The sequence below is a fragment of the Phytophthora sojae genome (assembly GCF_000149755.1).
Source record: "Phytophthora sojae unplaced genomic scaffold PHYSOscaffold_4, whole genome shotgun sequence".
NCBI lineage: Eukaryota > Oomycota > Peronosporomycetes > Peronosporales > Peronosporaceae > Phytophthora > Phytophthora sojae.
In genome coordinates this window covers 2,631,888-2,646,854 of record NW_009258118.1, presented here as the reverse complement: position 1 = coordinate 2,646,854, position 14,967 = coordinate 2,631,888, and the positions used below count along the sequence as shown (strand labels likewise).

The 14,967-nt window shown below is 58.5% G+C and overlaps 6 protein-coding genes across 6 annotated transcripts; 3 read left to right on the top strand and 3 right to left on the bottom strand.

Annotated features, from left to right (window-relative positions):
- Positions 1–78: 78 nt before the first annotated feature.
- Positions 79–2,141, bottom strand: PHYSODRAFT_560021 (phosphatidylinositol 3 and 4-kinase-like protein; the record flags this gene model as incomplete). Its single annotated transcript, XM_009528118.1, has 1 exon — positions 79–2,141. Exon 1 carries the CDS (start codon positions 1,969–1,971, stop codon positions 79–81), a length of 1,893 nt encoding a protein of 630 aa, XP_009526413.1. The 5' UTR covers positions 1,972–2,141.
- A 776-nt stretch (positions 2,142–2,917) lies between these two features.
- Positions 2,918–5,015, top strand: PHYSODRAFT_560019 (hypothetical protein). The gene is made up of 3 exons (XM_009528117.1): positions 2,918–3,248; positions 3,320–4,659; positions 4,732–5,015. The coding sequence occupies exons 1-3, from the start codon at positions 3,044–3,046 to the stop codon at positions 4,894–4,896; spliced, it is 1,710 nt and encodes a 569-aa protein (XP_009526412.1). The 5' UTR covers positions 2,918–3,043; the 3' UTR covers positions 4,897–5,015.
- A 69-nt stretch (positions 5,016–5,084) lies between these two features.
- On the bottom strand, positions 5,085–6,041 carry PHYSODRAFT_346147 (hypothetical protein; the record flags this gene model as incomplete). The annotated part of the gene is made up of 1 exon (XM_009528116.1): positions 5,085–6,041. The coding sequence occupies exon 1, from the start codon at positions 6,018–6,020 to the stop codon at positions 5,085–5,087; it is 936 nt and encodes a 311-aa protein (XP_009526411.1). The 5' UTR covers positions 6,021–6,041.
- Positions 6,042–6,862: 821 nt separating this feature from the next.
- PHYSODRAFT_285915 (hypothetical protein) lies at positions 6,863–7,899 on the top strand. Its single transcript, XM_009528115.1, has 4 exons — positions 6,863–6,963; positions 7,049–7,143; positions 7,243–7,324; positions 7,398–7,899. Exons 1-4 carry the CDS (start codon positions 6,897–6,899, stop codon positions 7,880–7,882), a joined length of 729 nt encoding a protein of 242 aa, XP_009526410.1. The 5' UTR covers positions 6,863–6,896; the 3' UTR covers positions 7,883–7,899.
- Positions 7,900–8,284: 385 nt separating this feature from the next.
- Positions 8,285–8,599, top strand: PHYSODRAFT_331331 (hypothetical protein; the record flags this gene model as incomplete). Its single annotated transcript, XM_009528114.1, has 1 exon — positions 8,285–8,599. The coding sequence occupies one exon, from the start codon at positions 8,285–8,287 to the stop codon at positions 8,597–8,599; it is 315 nt and encodes a 104-aa protein (XP_009526409.1).
- Positions 8,600–8,996: 397 nt separating this feature from the next.
- On the bottom strand, positions 8,997–14,619 carry PHYSODRAFT_346145 (hypothetical protein; the record flags this gene model as incomplete). Its single annotated transcript, XM_009528113.1, has 5 exons — positions 8,997–12,750; positions 13,885–13,935; positions 14,012–14,241; positions 14,367–14,474; positions 14,542–14,619. 5 exons carry the CDS (start codon positions 14,617–14,619, stop codon positions 8,997–8,999), a joined length of 4,221 nt encoding a protein of 1,406 aa, XP_009526408.1.
- Positions 14,620–14,967: the final 348 nt, after the last annotated feature.

The window sequence follows — 14,967 nt, the reverse complement described above, 5'->3', positions numbered from 1 at the left end:
TGGCTTACTTGTCGCCATGTAGCATTAGGAAGAACTACCTACCAGCGCTCATATCGCTCGCCTTAGATCTGGCTAAGCCTAGGACTCGTCACTGTGGATCGCCTCGAGCAGCAAGTGCTCGAGCGCGAGGAAAAACTCGTTGGGCGGACGGCGGCTAAGCACGCCCAGCTCGATCTCGCCGCGCTGCTCGTCGAACTCGTTGGCCTTGAACGTGTAAGGAATGCCGGCACGGTCGCACGCGTTCTTGATGGCAACCTCCAAGCGCGAGGGCTCCTGGAAGCACCCGTCCCGCGTCATGAAGCTCCCCATCCAGAACAGCGTCTTGCCTTGTCCAGCCGCGAGCTTCAGGAACAGTGTGCAGATCTTGAGCGTGGTCACGCACTCCTCTCGAATGCCCAATGCACGCAATATCTTGGCGTCTCGCTCGGCGTCCATCGAGTTGATGTACTGCAAAGCCGCAGGCGAGAAGGCTTCGCGGCACTGCGGGTACTCGAGCCAGTCGAAACGCGCTTCAGACAGGTGGAACCAGCTTGGAAGAATGCAGCCGTGGTCGATGGGTACCATGGTGTACGGCTTCTTTTCGCCGATGAGAAGAATGTTGCCCGGGTGGCGATCCGTGTTGAATACGCGCACGTCGAGCAGCGCAATGCGGTGCACCTGCTCCACTGGGACAAACTCGCGCGCTTTCTCAAGGTCGAATGGCATACCGAAACTCTCCATGCTGCCAATGCTGCTGGCCATGAAGCGCTGCACAGCTCCTTGCTTGGCTCGACCGACGTTCGTCAACTTCAAGCGTGCCACCGCTGTCGGCGGCACTCCACTGAAGCCATTGCTGCGCGAATCGAGCACATACGCCACCTCTTCTCGAATAGCCCCTTCACCGGCAAACAAGCCTTCACGCACAAATTTCTCCTCCTCTGCAGGCTTGAAAAGCGCGAGCTTCTGACCGCTTGATCGAGATTGAACTGCATACACCCCGCCTTCTCCTTCACTCATGGGATCAGCGACACCATCGGCCGTGGAGCTCAACTCGGCCACGTCCCAAAGCATATTCCGTCGAATGCCACTTCCCGAGCTCAGACGCCGCAGTCGCAGCTTCGCAATAAAGCCGTCCTTGCCGTGCTGGGCCAGTTCTTGAACGTCAACATACACATCTTCAGCCGCGTTGTTGTTAGGGTGTCCGCCGCTAGGAGGCGGACTTGAGCGCTGCAGTCGGCTTTGCACCGAGTGACCGAGCAACTTGTACACTGCGATGTTCTTTTCGCCGAACTGGCAGCCCAGTTGCAGCTCCTGCGCCACGTCCTGCACCATGAGCTTCTCGTCGTCGCTGAAGTAGTCCGGAAAAAGCGTGATGTGAGCGTCTGCATTGACACAAAACTCGCGAAGTTCTTGGTAGAGCGAAGCGCGCAGGACGATGGACAGCGACGGCTCAGGCACCGACTGCAGAGCTTTCGACGGCGACGCGGCTGAGGTCGGGTGGATGACACTGGTCTTCGCAGCAGGTCGGAGGCCGGTAAGCGCGAGCTTCTTGACCGAGCTGCTGAGATCGTGGAGGTTGTTGTCCTCATCCGTGACCACTTTGCGTGGACTGCCTTCTTTCGGCAGCGTCTCACCCTGGGGTTGGTCGTTCTGCTGCTGCTGCTGCTGCTGTTGTTCTGCGCCTGAGCTGTTGTCGGTCACTAGAATCTCACTGCAGCTGACACTACCAGCGCACGCCTGCGTCTCGTGCTGGTTGCTACTGGCCCTGTTGGCCCTACGACTTCGCTCTAGCGCCGCCACGCGAGCGTTCTTCTTGAGGATCGCGGGACTGGAGGGCCAGAGCAGCGCCTGGCGCCACAGCGAGCGCGAGGGCTCGCGACCGGCCTCCCTCGGACTCATCTGCGCGCGGCTGACGAGGTGCAGCAGGTGCCGCGACAGCTTCTTGGGCGTCGGGCTCGAGTCTTCGCTGCGACGCGCTGAGATCCCCACCATGGGCGGGCCCTGTCCCCCAGTAGGCCTAGGCGCCTGCTCGCCCGGCAGCCAGAGCGTTCACACTGGGAGCGACTCCGAAACGGCTAAAAACGACGCAAAGCCTTGAAGGTAGCTCCTGCTAGCAGGCAGCTCAAGATCGCTCGCTCGCTCGCTTAGGGTCTGCGCGCCTCGCGTCTAGTTCGGAAGTGTCTCCAATGAGAGCGCGGACCTCTCTCTCTCCGCTGTACTGCAGTTTCTTGCAACACGCTAAAAATATATCGTCGGGCAGATCGGCCGCTTTGGTTTGGGCAAGCACGTTGAAGTTGCAGGTTACGTTGGACCAGTCGAAACCCCTGCGCCAATCGCCAGTAGCTGCTTGTGCTTGCTGGTTGCCTCGATTTAGCCTGCAGCTCAGCTCTGTGCAGGGCTCAGAGCAGTGAAGTGGTGACGCTTATGGCGGGCACCACATCGTCTCGTACGCTTGATGACCACCGTGACGAACGAGCGCACCGTAGACATCCCCGACATTGAACGCTTTGCTCTGCACAGCTGCCGACTGATTCTGTAGCGGCGCAGCACGCCGGCTTGTGGACACCACAGTGAGCTGGGCTCCACACGCCAGCAGCGGCACCTTCAGCGGCCGGAACGCGGCAAGACTTACCCCCAGCTACCTCCATCCACTGGCCTCCGGCCATAGCCGCCCTAACGGCTTGCACGCTGGCATCGCCTTTAGCCGTTCCCGGGCCAGAACCAAGTTGAAGTTGCCTCGCTTCCCACTGGCCGAAACTCGGACTCGATTTCGTCCAATCGCGCGAGTACACTCTATTTTCGAACGCGTCCGGTGTCTATAGACAGTCCCCCCTCGGAAGCGAACGGTGCCGAGAAGCGTGCAGTCGGTGGCCGCAATTGAGCCCGGCGGCGCCGACTCTCCCTCTTCGTTCCATCGCCACCGCCGCTCGACGTAGAGCGACCGCCACGGACGAGCGCGGCTTGCCACTGTCTGCGCGGCGCCCATACGCCACCGCCGCCGCTCTCACAAGTCGTAGAGAGATAGAGTCGGCTATCGCGCGTCGACACCCGCTCGCTCCGCGCCATGATGACCCCATCCAGCATCGCCGGCAGCTTCGGCGGCGCCATCAACATGACCGCCAGCAGCATCCCGCCCGCCTGGAACACGCAGCCGCCCGCGGGCCGCTCGGCCACCGTCACGCTGCAGCAGCTCAGCGGCTTCAGCATGCGCAACCTCAGCGTCCACGGCACCAGCGGCGGCTCGCTGCTCAACGTCTACTTCAAGCTAGGTAGGGTATTCTCCTGCTATATCGATGATACAATGCTCTATTTGTTGCTCACAAGGGGGTGACTATCGCAGTGGTGGACGGCCGCGTGGTGTACGAGAGCGAGGTGGCGCGCAACACGCTGAACCCCGTGTGGGTGCCCTTCCAGTCCGAGGACGACGACGAGGACGGCGGACTTGCGGGCGTCGAGACGCTGCTCAGCGGCGGCACCAGGTTCGACATCGTCGTGGTGCGCGTGCACGACCGGAAGACGGCCAAGCGGCCGCGCCGCAAGTCGCGCTCCATGAGCGACCGCCTGTCGTTCGGAGACGACGCGCCCATCAACAACTCGCGGTGCTTCGCCGACGCCAAAAACAGTTTCGACGAGGCCGATGACTCCGGGGCCAATGACGCCATGACGGACACCGAAACGCCGAGCCACGCGAGCAGCTCGAACGGGAGCGCGGCGAACGACGTGTTTGAAGAGGACATTCTGAGCCTCAGCTTCGGCGTGCGGGAGCTTGAGCCGCTGCCCGTAGCGCTGACGGACCTCTCGAACCTGCCGCTGAACACTTGTCTGTTTGAGTTTTCGGGCCACATTTACGTGCATCGCATGGTACTGGAGCTTCTGGCTGAAAGTGGGGTTATTGCGCCGAAACACTCGAGGAGGAAAGGCTCGGTCATCCCCCTCAAGGACTACAGCTTGCACGAAGGCGTGGACGCGCTGGAAAAGATTTTGACGACAAGACAAAAGATCGCGGAGTTGACGAAGACGAACGCCGAGATGAAGGAGCGGATCCGCAACAAACTGCTGCACTCGCAGCAACGCATCGCCAGAGAACAACAGCGGGCGGCACTGGAGGAGCGCGTTCGCCTCGCGCGAGCACAAGTAGCAGACGAACGACACACGCTGGAGCGGCTACGGAACGTTATGCAGGACGAGCGCAGAACATTTGAGACGGACATCCACATCCCGAAGGCGCTGCTGAGTACCATGCAGATGAGCGTGCGCTACAAGGAAGAGCGCCAGAATATCCTCGATCGCCGGTGCGAGGTCCTGCGAGCTGCCCACAAGATCCGATCTCGACAGGCCGTGCTCGTAAGGCAGCTCGGCACCGTGTACCCCATCGAGTACGTAGGTGCCGGAGAGTACAGCATCCGCGGCATTCGCATCGCCAACTCGGACCTCACAGGAGGCGGCAGGACCGACGAAGAGATGATCTCCACGGCTCTGGGCTATATTGCCCACCTGGTATTCATGCTGAGCAAGTATCTCCAGGTGAACCTCCGCTACCGCGTGGTGCCGTACTCGTCGCGGTCATTCCTCAAGGACGAGATCAACGACCCTCAAGGCGAGTACCCTCTGTACAAGAAGGGCGCCGATAAAGACCGCCACGAGAAAGCCATCCGCTTTCTTCGCAGGAACGTGCAGCAGGTACGAGTTTATAGCGTGGGAGATTAGCGGATGATGTGGTTCTGACGTTGTGGTTTGTATGCATGACGTTAGCTTCTGTTCTCACGTAGCTTGGACCCAACACAAGATTCACCCATTCTGGCCCAACTAAAGTCGCTCGCAGATTCGGAGAGCGCGTGGCTTGCAAATGATCGCACATTGAGCAACAACACGAGCAGTGTCAACGGCGCCGAGGCGAGCGCCATCGTGCCCAGATAGGCTATTTACAAGAAGAAAAGAGTGCTGAGCAGAGAAGAATGTCCAAACGCCGGGGGATCGGCAAATTGACCACTTGAAGAATAGTGGGCGTAATACTAGTTAGACGCTTTTTCCATTGCATTGCATGGTTTTGTCGTGCAGAGTCCGTAGCACGTGCTACTACTACAAGGCTTCCCACCCTCCCCCATTTACAGCTTCGAAGCAGCAGCATCTTTCGGGGAGTGCGTCTTGTACCAGTGACGCGCGATGTCCTCGCGTTTGCAGATCCAGACGTCTTGGAAGCTCTGCGCGTAGTCTAGGAAGCGGAGCAGAGCGGCGATACGTCCTGGATGGCCCACGACGCGGCAGTGCAGCCCGATAGACATCATCTTGGGCTGACCGGCGCGGCCCTCGGCGAGCAGCACATCGAAGGCGTCCTTCAGGTACGTGAAGAACTGGTCTCCGGAGTTGAAACCCTGCGCAGACACGAACTTCATGTCGTTGTTGTTGAGCGTGTAGGGGATCACAAGGTGCGGGCGGCCGAACTGCGTGTCCCAGTACGGCAGGTCGTCGTTGTAGGCGTCCGCGTCGTACAGGAAGCCTCCTTCCTCCACCACGAGGCGGCGCGTGTTGACGTTCGGCTTGCCCTGGTAGATGCCCACGGGGCGCTCGCCCAGCAGCTTCTCATGGATGGCCACCGTCTTGCGGATATGCTCGCGCTCGGTGGCCTCGTCCACGTTCTGGTAGTCGATCCAGCGGTATCCGTGGCTGGCGACCTCCCAGCCGGCGTCCTTCATGGCCCGCGCCGCCTCTGGGTTCTTTTCGAGCGCGAGGCCCACGGCGTAGACCGTGAGCGGCATCTGGCGCTCCGTGAAGGCGCGGTGCAGCCGCCAGAAGCCCGCGCGGCTGCCGTACTCGTACAGCGACTCCATGTTCATGTGGCGCTGCCCCACGTAGGGCGCGGCGCCCACGATGTCCGACAGCAGGTGCTCGGACGCGGCGTCGCCGTTCAGCACGCAGTTCTCGCCGCCCTCCTCGTAGTTGAGCACGAACTGCAGCGCCAGCTTCTTGCCGCCAGGCCACTTGGGGTCGAACCCGCGCGCGCCGTAGCCCACGAGGTCTCGCGTCACGCCCAGCTCCGCCATGGGGATGGAACTCGCTTGTGCTCTAGGCCGCCAATCGGCAAATGAATGCGAGAGTTGAAGTGGATGACGCACCGCGGAAGTAAAAAATCGTGAAGTAACAGTAACGTTAGAACCAAGATTTCACCATGAAATAAGGAAATGGCGGGCCAAGCGAAGCAGGACCCAGGAACGCCATCCCATAACGGTAGCGCAGCCGTCGACCTGATGCCCTCAAAATGACGAGGGCGGGCAGTTGGCTCCAAAAACAATCTGCGGCGCCATAGTTGGGGGCTATTGCTCGTCGCAAGTCAGCGGAGAATACATCGCCACGGGTATAGTAGCAGTTGAAACCAAGTGGGCGGGTATTCAGAGCAAGCAAGATGCCAACAAGATCGACCCGGAACTATTGGTATAGTTAATCAGATGTTGAAGCTGCAGTAGTCTACTGTCACTATCGTATCGTTACACAGAGCTCGGGACAACTAAAGCAGCATAGTTTGGTGGCTTTAGTGGAAATTGGTTAAGATTGTTGGGCACAACGCGGAAGAGATTGGATGTGGCGCGTGCAAGTCTTCTCGCCAAACTCCTCCTGTACAATAATCGTGTCGAAATGACCTGTTAGTGACAAGTTAGGCATGCTGGCAGAAGCTGAGGGATAAACCTTGCTCGACAGCATGTATCTTGTTACAAAATGACCTTTACCATTGTTAACCCCCTTTTGCTTTTGTATTCACGACTGTATATTACTAAGCGGAGGTTTCATTAACTCCTGAAGTAACGTTAACATTCGTACTTAATTGAATCTGGATCGCAAAAGGCGAGGGGGAGGCGAAAAGCGAGAAGCACCAAAAAGGATCGACACAGCCAAGTCGAAGCCGCAGCGCAGCAGCCAGAGCCATGCCCGGAGACGGATACGACCGCCACATCACCATCTTCTCGCCGGAAGGCCGGCTCTACCAGATCGGTGCGTGCTCAATCCGCCGTCTGCAGCGCTTTCCTCCCCGCCATCGGCCTCACTTATCTCTGGAACAATCGGATCTTTTGAGCAGAGTACGCCTTCCGCGCCGCCAAGGAGTCCACGCTCACGTCTGTGGCCGTGCGCGGCAAGGACAGCGCCGTCTTCGTCACCCAGAAGAAAGTGCAGGTGAAGAAGCAGCCTACAGCCCGCGGATCTAATAGTTCTGTGGCCACGAGGTCTGGATCTGACACTGTAGCTGTTTATTGCTGGTGCTGCTGCTGCTAGGACAAACTGATCGAGCCCGACTCGGTCACGAATGTGTTCCAGATCACGCCCGAGATCGGCTGCCTCATGACGGGACTCTACGGTGTGTTGCTGATGGAATGCTGCAGAAAATGCTGAAAATTCTGGACTAATTGCTTGTTTATTTATTGTGACAGCCGACTCGAAGGCGCAGGTGCAGCGTCTCCGCTACGAGGCGCACGAGTTCGAGAACAAGTTCGGCTACAAGATCCCGTGCCACGTGCTGGCCAAGCGCATCGCCGACGTGGCGCAGGTGTACACGCAGCACGCGTCCATGCGCGCGTTCGGCGTCGTCACGATGCTCATCAGCGTGGACGATGAGAAGGGCCCTCAGCTGTTCAAGATCGACCCGGCCGGCCACTTCTGGGGCTACAAGGCCACGTCGGCGGGCGTCAAGGAGCAGGAGGCACAGAACTACCTCGAGAAGAAGATCAAGGCCAACCCGGCCATGGACTACGAGACGACGCTGCACACGGCCATCACGTGCCTGCAGTCGGTGCTGTCGGCGGACTTCCGCCCCAACGAGATCGAGGTGGGCGTCGTGGTGCAGGGCCAGCGGTTCCGCAAACTGCCCGAGGACGAGATCGAGGCGCACTTGACTGCCATCAGCGAGCGCGACTAAACCCGACACGTTTGTTTGCCTTACTGCGTGGGATGTTACCCCAGGCTCAGAGAAGAAGAAGTAAACTCGAGGAATAAGTGCGATGCAGATGAACGGTAGCGTGTTGGCTCGTTCGTATTGGTTTCACCTTGTGCTGCGTGCCCAGATTCCGCTGCAATGGGCCTATCAAGCTACTGCGTCTGTGCAGGGGAGCTGTGGCTTGAAATTGGCAGGTGAGCAGAGGTGAGCATTTGTATCTCCAGGATTGTCTTTGGGACTCGTGGCATCGTTTCACAGAAATCGGTAACGGACGGCGCTACATGAAGCGGCGCCTCGTTTGGGATATTCATCCGTCCGCTCACTCACCAAGACTCGCTGCGCGAAGCCAAGCCGCCTCTTTGATCTGCATTCCTGTCAAGCACCATGGACGCAGCCAGCATGCCCGCGGCTCCGGCCAAGTCGATCATCCACTTCGTCACGGACAACTCTGGCTGGACGTTCAACCTCATTACAACGCACCTGCTGTGGTGGATCGTGGGCTTCCCGATCGCGCTGGACTACGGCTACTCAAGTAAAGCGTATGACGCCAAGGGAGCTCTTCCATCAGGACCCGAAGGCTCCGGTGCCTACGTTGTCACGCTCTTCGTCTGCGTACTCTGCACCGCTGTGTACATGGCTCGCTTAGTCTCCTACTTCGGGTGGTTGAACCCGCCTGCCCCCAAGGAGCACACCGAGTGATCGAGTTCTCTCAAGTCTTCCAGCCTGGACAGGATCACCTACCAGTAACGAAACGAACACTGAATGCCGAAAACCTGCTTTTATTTTAACGTTGCTAGGCAGCTCATTCATCTCAACTTGGCTCGCGTTTCCTCTTTTTCTCGCACTTTAGTATTCACAAAATCAAAGGGCCTCCACGACCCCGTAAGGCACAGCACGCGCGGCGATAGTACAGCTTTCACGCGTGGCTGACTGCGCGACTTGGCAGGTGGAGGCTTGTACATGTGCATATTGTTTCTTGCTTTTCTTCCCGACTCGCAACTTGGTCCGGCACTCCAGTTCGACGAGCATTAAGTAGTCGTGTGCCACTGCGTCGGGCTGATGAATTGACACGCAGAAAGCTGGTTCGTAGCACTCCTTATAGCAGCTTCCTCAGCTGACCCGGAGTGAACGTGCTTCGTCGAGATTCACGCGAAGGTGAGCTTCTGATGCTGTTGCGAGAGAGGTCCCCAGGGCCAAGCGACTGGCGCCTCGTCGACTTGATCTGGCGAACGGGAGCACCCAGCTCGCACTGGCTCACCTTCTGGGCGAAGCGCATGCTGCATAGCGACTCGTCCAGGGACATGTACGTCGGCGACAGGTTGGCCATCATGAGCGTCTTGCCGTCGCCAGACAGCGCGGGCTGCAGCGCGTACGTGAGCTTGCTGTTGCGGTACGGGACGTGAGGCGACTTCTTCGCCAGAGCCTGGAACACATCGGCTAGGGCGCTCAGACTCTTGTTGATGGCTTGAGCCTCCTTCAGTCGGTCTCCCGTGGCATTCGATCGGCTCAGCCGCTCACTACCGGCAAGATCCACAAGGCTCAGGCTTCCCTCGACCTCTGTGTTTTGTGCCTCGTTGAATCCCTGGATCTTCAGCGCGAAGATGCTGTGACTACGAGATGAGTGCGCGTTCATGTCCGTGCGGTCAACGGAACGGTTGCACGCTGCCAGGTTCACGATCTCATCCACCTGCTCAGCTGCCTGGTCGAAGTCGATGTAGACCTCGGTCAGACCCTCCACGTAGTTCCGGCCACGGCTGTCCGTGCGGATGTTGTGCTTGATATCCTTGCTGCTATCCATAGTCAGCAAGTCGCGGATGGTCTCGTTGTAAATCTCGTAGAACGTCACCATCAGCGAGAAGTTCCACCCCATGAGCGTCAGCTCTTGGCAGCAGTTGATAATGAGATCAATAGACCGCGGGATGATGCCGCGCATCTGTGCCTTGCCGCTTCCTTGCATCGTGTGCGTCTTACCGGAACCCGTTTGGCCGTACGCAAAGATGCAGACGTTGTAGCCGTCCATAGCCGATTGAATGAAGTCCGACACATCCTTGAATACGAACTCCTGCGAATCGGATTGTCCGTAGATCTTGTCGAATGCGAAAGTGTGCGGGTTGCCCACGTTGGTCGTGATGGTGGAGGCGAAGGTGTCAACCATAATGGCGGACTGTGGGTTCTCGGCCAACGCTTCCTCGCCGTCAGAGCGCAGGAATGGACGCAGTCTGACGTGCACTCGAATGTTGCCGCGCAGCTCTTGGATGGTGTTGTGCAGCTTGCGACGCATTGCTTCACCTTCAGCGATCTTCATCTCGAGCTCCGCAATGATATCTGCCTGCTCTGTAATTTCCTGACGCGCCGCGAGCAAGTCGTCAGTCAACTCCTGAATACGCTGGGTCGTTTCTTCATCATCTGCCCGCGATGGAGAGCCTGCGCTCTTACTGCTACCATATCCAGACCCGCCGATTGAACCACTGCTTCCACGCGCCTCACGTTGGTTGGTTGGCTCAGCTTTGCGCATCAGCCGGTTTTGGTCCTGCAGTAGCTTCATCTCACCGACCAGCGAGATATTCCGCTTCTCGTAGCGGGCCTGCATCTCCTCCATCTTAGCTTCGTGAGTCGTCTGCAGCGCCACCATTTGCGCGTAGAGCGCGGTGTTTTCGACAGTCAGCTGCTCCACGTTAACTTGGAACTGCTCACGGCGGTTCTTCTCGTCCTCAAACTTCGCCTCCATAGATGCCAATTTATCTTGCAGCAGGTTCTTCTCCGCCACCATAGACTTGGACTCGCGCACGCGATCGCCGTTTTCTGTTTTCAAGCTCGACGCCTTCGCCTTCATCATCTTGATTGTCTCGCTGAGACGGGTCACGTTCTTGTTGGCTTGCGTCAACTCTTCAGTCAGATTGCGGTTCTGCTTGGCCAAGTCCGTGGTCTTCTCCCAGAAGCTGTGAGCGTTGGCTGATCGCTCGTCGTCGTCGTCATCCAGTTGCTGCTTTAGGAACTCAAGCTCGGAGCGAGCGGCATCCAGATCCAACTCCAGTTGACGCTTCTGCATGTTCAGGTTCAGGTTCAGCTCCTGAATGGCCTTCAGCTCGTCATCCTTGCCGTGCAAAGTCTCGGTCACAAGACGCGAGCTGGAGAGCACCGACGCCGACGTGCGCTCACGCTCCTGGGCCAAAGCCTGCTCGTGCTCCGCCAATTGCTCCGCGAAGCGGGTTTTCCACTTGTCTTCAATCTTGTCCGTTGCCTTCTTCAAGATATTGCGCACGAATGCGGACAGCGGCGAGTCTTCCTGCATCGCCTGCTGGATCTCTTGGCGCTGGCGATCAGCTTCTTCACTCGACATTCTCGGGAAGATGTTCTGCGACGAAGTAGTTGACGCAGTCTCCGAGTCCGAGGTCGGATGGGGTGATCGAGACAAAGGGCCGTCACTGTGGAAGTCCTCGAGGTCGAGCTCTGGTAGTAATCCCTTGGAGTGATCGGTGTGCTTGCTCGGCTCCGAGTTCAATAATTGTGTCAGTCGTTCAATCTCCGCGGCGGATTCGTCGACGTACTCGTTCTGCTCCAATGTCCTCCTCTCAAACGCCTCGCAGCACCGCATCAGCCCTTCACTGTGAGAGCTCAGCCTCCTTAACCCAGCCTTGAGCAGCTTCACCTCCTCAAGACGAGCTTTCATATTGGCCGCGGTGGCCACTGAGCTCGTAGAATTCGTCGACACATACTCCAGCAGTTCCTGGACCCCTTTCTCCGCCATTTCATGGTCCTCCCTCAGAGCCATCACCGACTCCTCGTTCAACGTGAAGTCCTCTGGCAGTATCGACATGGACGGAGCTGACGCCGGCCACACCTTGGGGGCAGCGGACGTTGGCTTATGGCGCGCCGATGACGACGACGATGTAACAGAGCTGGCCCGAGTGCTCTTGCGCGTGGGCGTGGCTCCCAACCTGGACGAGCCCATCCTAGACGACGCCGCCGACACAAAGGACGCCGAGGTCGCGGACGACGAGATGGACGAGCACGACGACTGCGAGCCCAGACTGCTGCGTCGGTTCTCCTTGTTGCTCTCCACCAAGTCGTGCAGCGTCTTCCTCCTCTCCGCCGCCGCGCTAGCCGACGTCCTGCTGCGCGGCTTGGACAGCGACGACACGCTGTTGACACTGCTGGCGATGCTGCTCATGCTGCTGTTGCTGTTGGTCCGCTTGAGGCCGCCGCTGCTTCCGTCGGCAGCAGTGAAAGAAGACGCGCCGTGCATGCGCGCCTTGATGGACGCCGAGTACGCGCGGCGGGCCTCGAGCGCCGACTGGCGCTTGGGCGTCGAGTCCTCGGCCGCCCGCGGGCCGAAGTCGCTGCTCATGCCCACGCGCTGCACCTTCTTCTCCAGGGCGCGCGGCGTGGTCCTGGCGGCCATTCCGAGCCGTCCTCCGGTCGAGGAGAGGGTCGCGGCGCGCTGTTTGGTGGTGGGCGAGGCCGCGGACGTGGCAGACCTTCTCCCGGGCGTCTGGATGCGCGAGATCTTGCTGGGCGTGCGCAACTTGGAGCCTGGGATGCGGCCCGACGTGGAGATGACGAGGCGCGACGTGACGGACTCCGTCCCATCGATTGACTCGTTGTCGTCCGTCAACTCCTCGTCTCCAGTAGCAGCGGCGCTTGTCTCGTCGTGGGCGAGCAGCGCCTCAGTATCCAGCGCGGCGGTCACCGAGACGTCGAGCGGCCCCAGCGCCTCAATCGGCTCGCGCGCGTCGTCCTCCATGGCCACACAGGAGGATCCTCGCTCCCTGCTTGTGAAGTAGGCCGAGGGCTTGGTGCGGCGTTCTGCTGTTGCTGCGGCTTCCGTCCACGCGACTCGGCGGCAGCCGCTGCAAGCCAGCCGGCAGTAACACGCAGAAAAGAGGCGGCCCGGTCAAAGGGCTCAAGCAGCAGCAGAAGAGAAGAGAAGATAGAAAGAGAGAACGAGAAGAACGCAGCGCTTCCTCCCCTGCTTCAGCTCTTCCTTCCGCCTGTACACAAGTGACTGGGCTGGAGAACTGGTGACTGACTGCTGCAGTCGACCCATCCACACTTGGCCTGAGTATGAAGCGCCAATCAAACGCGTGGATTCCGCCAAGTTCAGAAAAGTCATGGTGCTTTTGTATGGCACTGTAGGACGAGCCCTGGGGACTCTTGGGTGAACCCAAAAAGTCGCGAGCTCGGGCTCCTGGGCTCTTGAGTTCAATAGGTTAAGTGAAAGGAGCCCTCCAGAACTGTGAGCCCTCGTTAAGGGCTCCCCCTCACCTGTGTTAAATATCTCGCTGATGATTGGCCGTCATTGAAGTATCTCCAGGTTCTAACCTGAAAAGGCATAGGAAAGAGGGCTTCTCCTTGAGGGGAAGGAAGGACGATCGGCGACGCTGGGGTGGCCTCGGAGCGGCTGTCCACATATGAGCGGTGCGAGATCTTCTAGTGTGGTGATCTTTGAGCTCGATCTTCTAGCGTGGCGCATCAATCACGCGAAGTTGCTCGCCTTAAGTCTAGGTAAAATTGGCCAATCAGATATTACTATGAAGAGCCCGTCATAGATTTGAAGCTAAATTTGGGGAGCCCTGGAGGGGAGCCAATGGGGAGCCCGAACCAGGGCTCCTTGATCTCGTACTTACCATGAGGGAGCCCGTTTTGTGCGACTTTTGGCTCTCGTATTTAGGGGGAGCCCACTTTTGAAGTTGACGAGCTCGGGCTCGTAGAAGGTGTGCTGTAGGCTGCTGTAGCGTCACCTCCGTGAGTACGTCGAGACTGAGGTGGAATGGAGGCAGGACTTATCTGCACGTTGTAGCGGATTTTTGGTGGCGTTGTGCGGCACGTGGAGCAACGAGCAGAAGAGATGCAAGCCGATAAGAAAATCACACGCACTTTGTTGCGGCTTTCATACCCTCGAGAGACCTATCGTATCATAGGCACTAAGCGTCCCGTTGCAAGCCGGCACGGTACGTAACTCGTTGTAAGCTGCAGGAGACTACAGGTCAGTGTCGCGAATGTACCGGTTGCCTTCCGACTCTTTGATCTCCGCTCTACCCCCAACAGACAAGCGAGTTAGACTCTGATCTCTGCCAGGCAAACATCCCCAGCCCCATATTGCGTACGCACCTGTATCTGCCCATGGTCATCACCGTGCGGTTGCCGCCTTTGTCCGGCTCCATTGGCGCTGCAGCCGCCGCCGCATGTTCCTGCTGGTTGTCGCTCTCGCTGGCTAGTGCAGCCGCCACGCCCTTGCCGAAGCGCCGACTCACGCCGAGCGCCAGCTTCTCGTCGATCACCCTGATGCATGCGTCACACACGCGGCAGTCTTCGTCCGCCAGCTTGTTCGGGGTGATCTCCTGCGCACAAGATCGCCACAGCAACGGTCAGCACAGTACGCAACGCAGCCAGCAGGCTCTCCTTCAGTCTAAGGACCCGCCTTGTAGATGAACTTGGTACGACTGCCGGAGCATCCGTCGCACACCACGGCCCCGCAGCGTCGGCAGTGGTGGCGGCGGATCCAGAAGCCGAACTCAGTGCGGCAGAGCATGCAGGTGTCCACGGAGACGTCCGGCACCCACTGCCCATCGCTCTACGCAGCACAGGACAGCAAATTAGCAACGGAGAAGAAGAGGAAGAGGTGGAGATGGAGACCACACCATGTGCTTGCGCCAGGAGCTCTCGAGCGGGTCCTTGGAGCGCGTCTTGAGCAGCGCCGGCACCTCCGACTTGGTCATGATCCCGCTGCAACTTTTCACAATGGATTTCAGGTTGAGATGTCTGTGTGTACCACACCGAATGGGAGATTTTGGGAAAATTGTATTATTATTTTTGAAAAAGAGCACTTCAACTTGCTAGGGATGGGTAGCAAAAAACCAATCCGATTCGATTGATTGGATCGAGACGGATCGCATTTAATCGGATTGGCTGATTTGTAGATCAATGCCGACTCGATCGGATTGGATCGGATCGAGTCGACAAAGCATCGACATAGCTGACGAAACACGGACTCATTGGTTGAAACTGGGATGATATTGCCCCTCGCAGATGTGATGCTTTCAATAGTCGATATCACAAAACAAAAA

Excerpts from the sequence above, each read along its gene's own strand:
- PHYSODRAFT_560019 (XM_009528117.1), top strand. The coding sequence starts at position 3,044 with ATGATGACCCCATCCAGCATCGCCGGCAGCTTCGGCGGCGCCATCAAC. Across the intron at positions 3,249-3,319 it reads CAACGTCTACTTCAAGCTAG|TGGTGGACGGCCGCGTGGTG; the intron begins GTAGGGTATTCT and ends TGACTATCGCAG. Across the intron at positions 4,660-4,731 it reads TTCGCAGGAACGTGCAGCAG|CTTCTGTTCTCACGTAGCTT; the intron begins GTACGAGTTTAT and ends GCATGACGTTAG.
- PHYSODRAFT_285915 (XM_009528115.1), top strand. The coding sequence starts at position 6,897 with ATGCCCGGAGACGGATACGACCGCCACATCACCATCTTCTCGCCGGAA. Across the intron at positions 6,964-7,048 it reads AGGCCGGCTCTACCAGATCG|AGTACGCCTTCCGCGCCGCC; the intron begins GTGCGTGCTCAA and ends TCTTTTGAGCAG. Across the intron at positions 7,325-7,397 it reads CCTCATGACGGGACTCTACG|CCGACTCGAAGGCGCAGGTG; the intron begins GTGTGTTGCTGA and ends TTATTGTGACAG.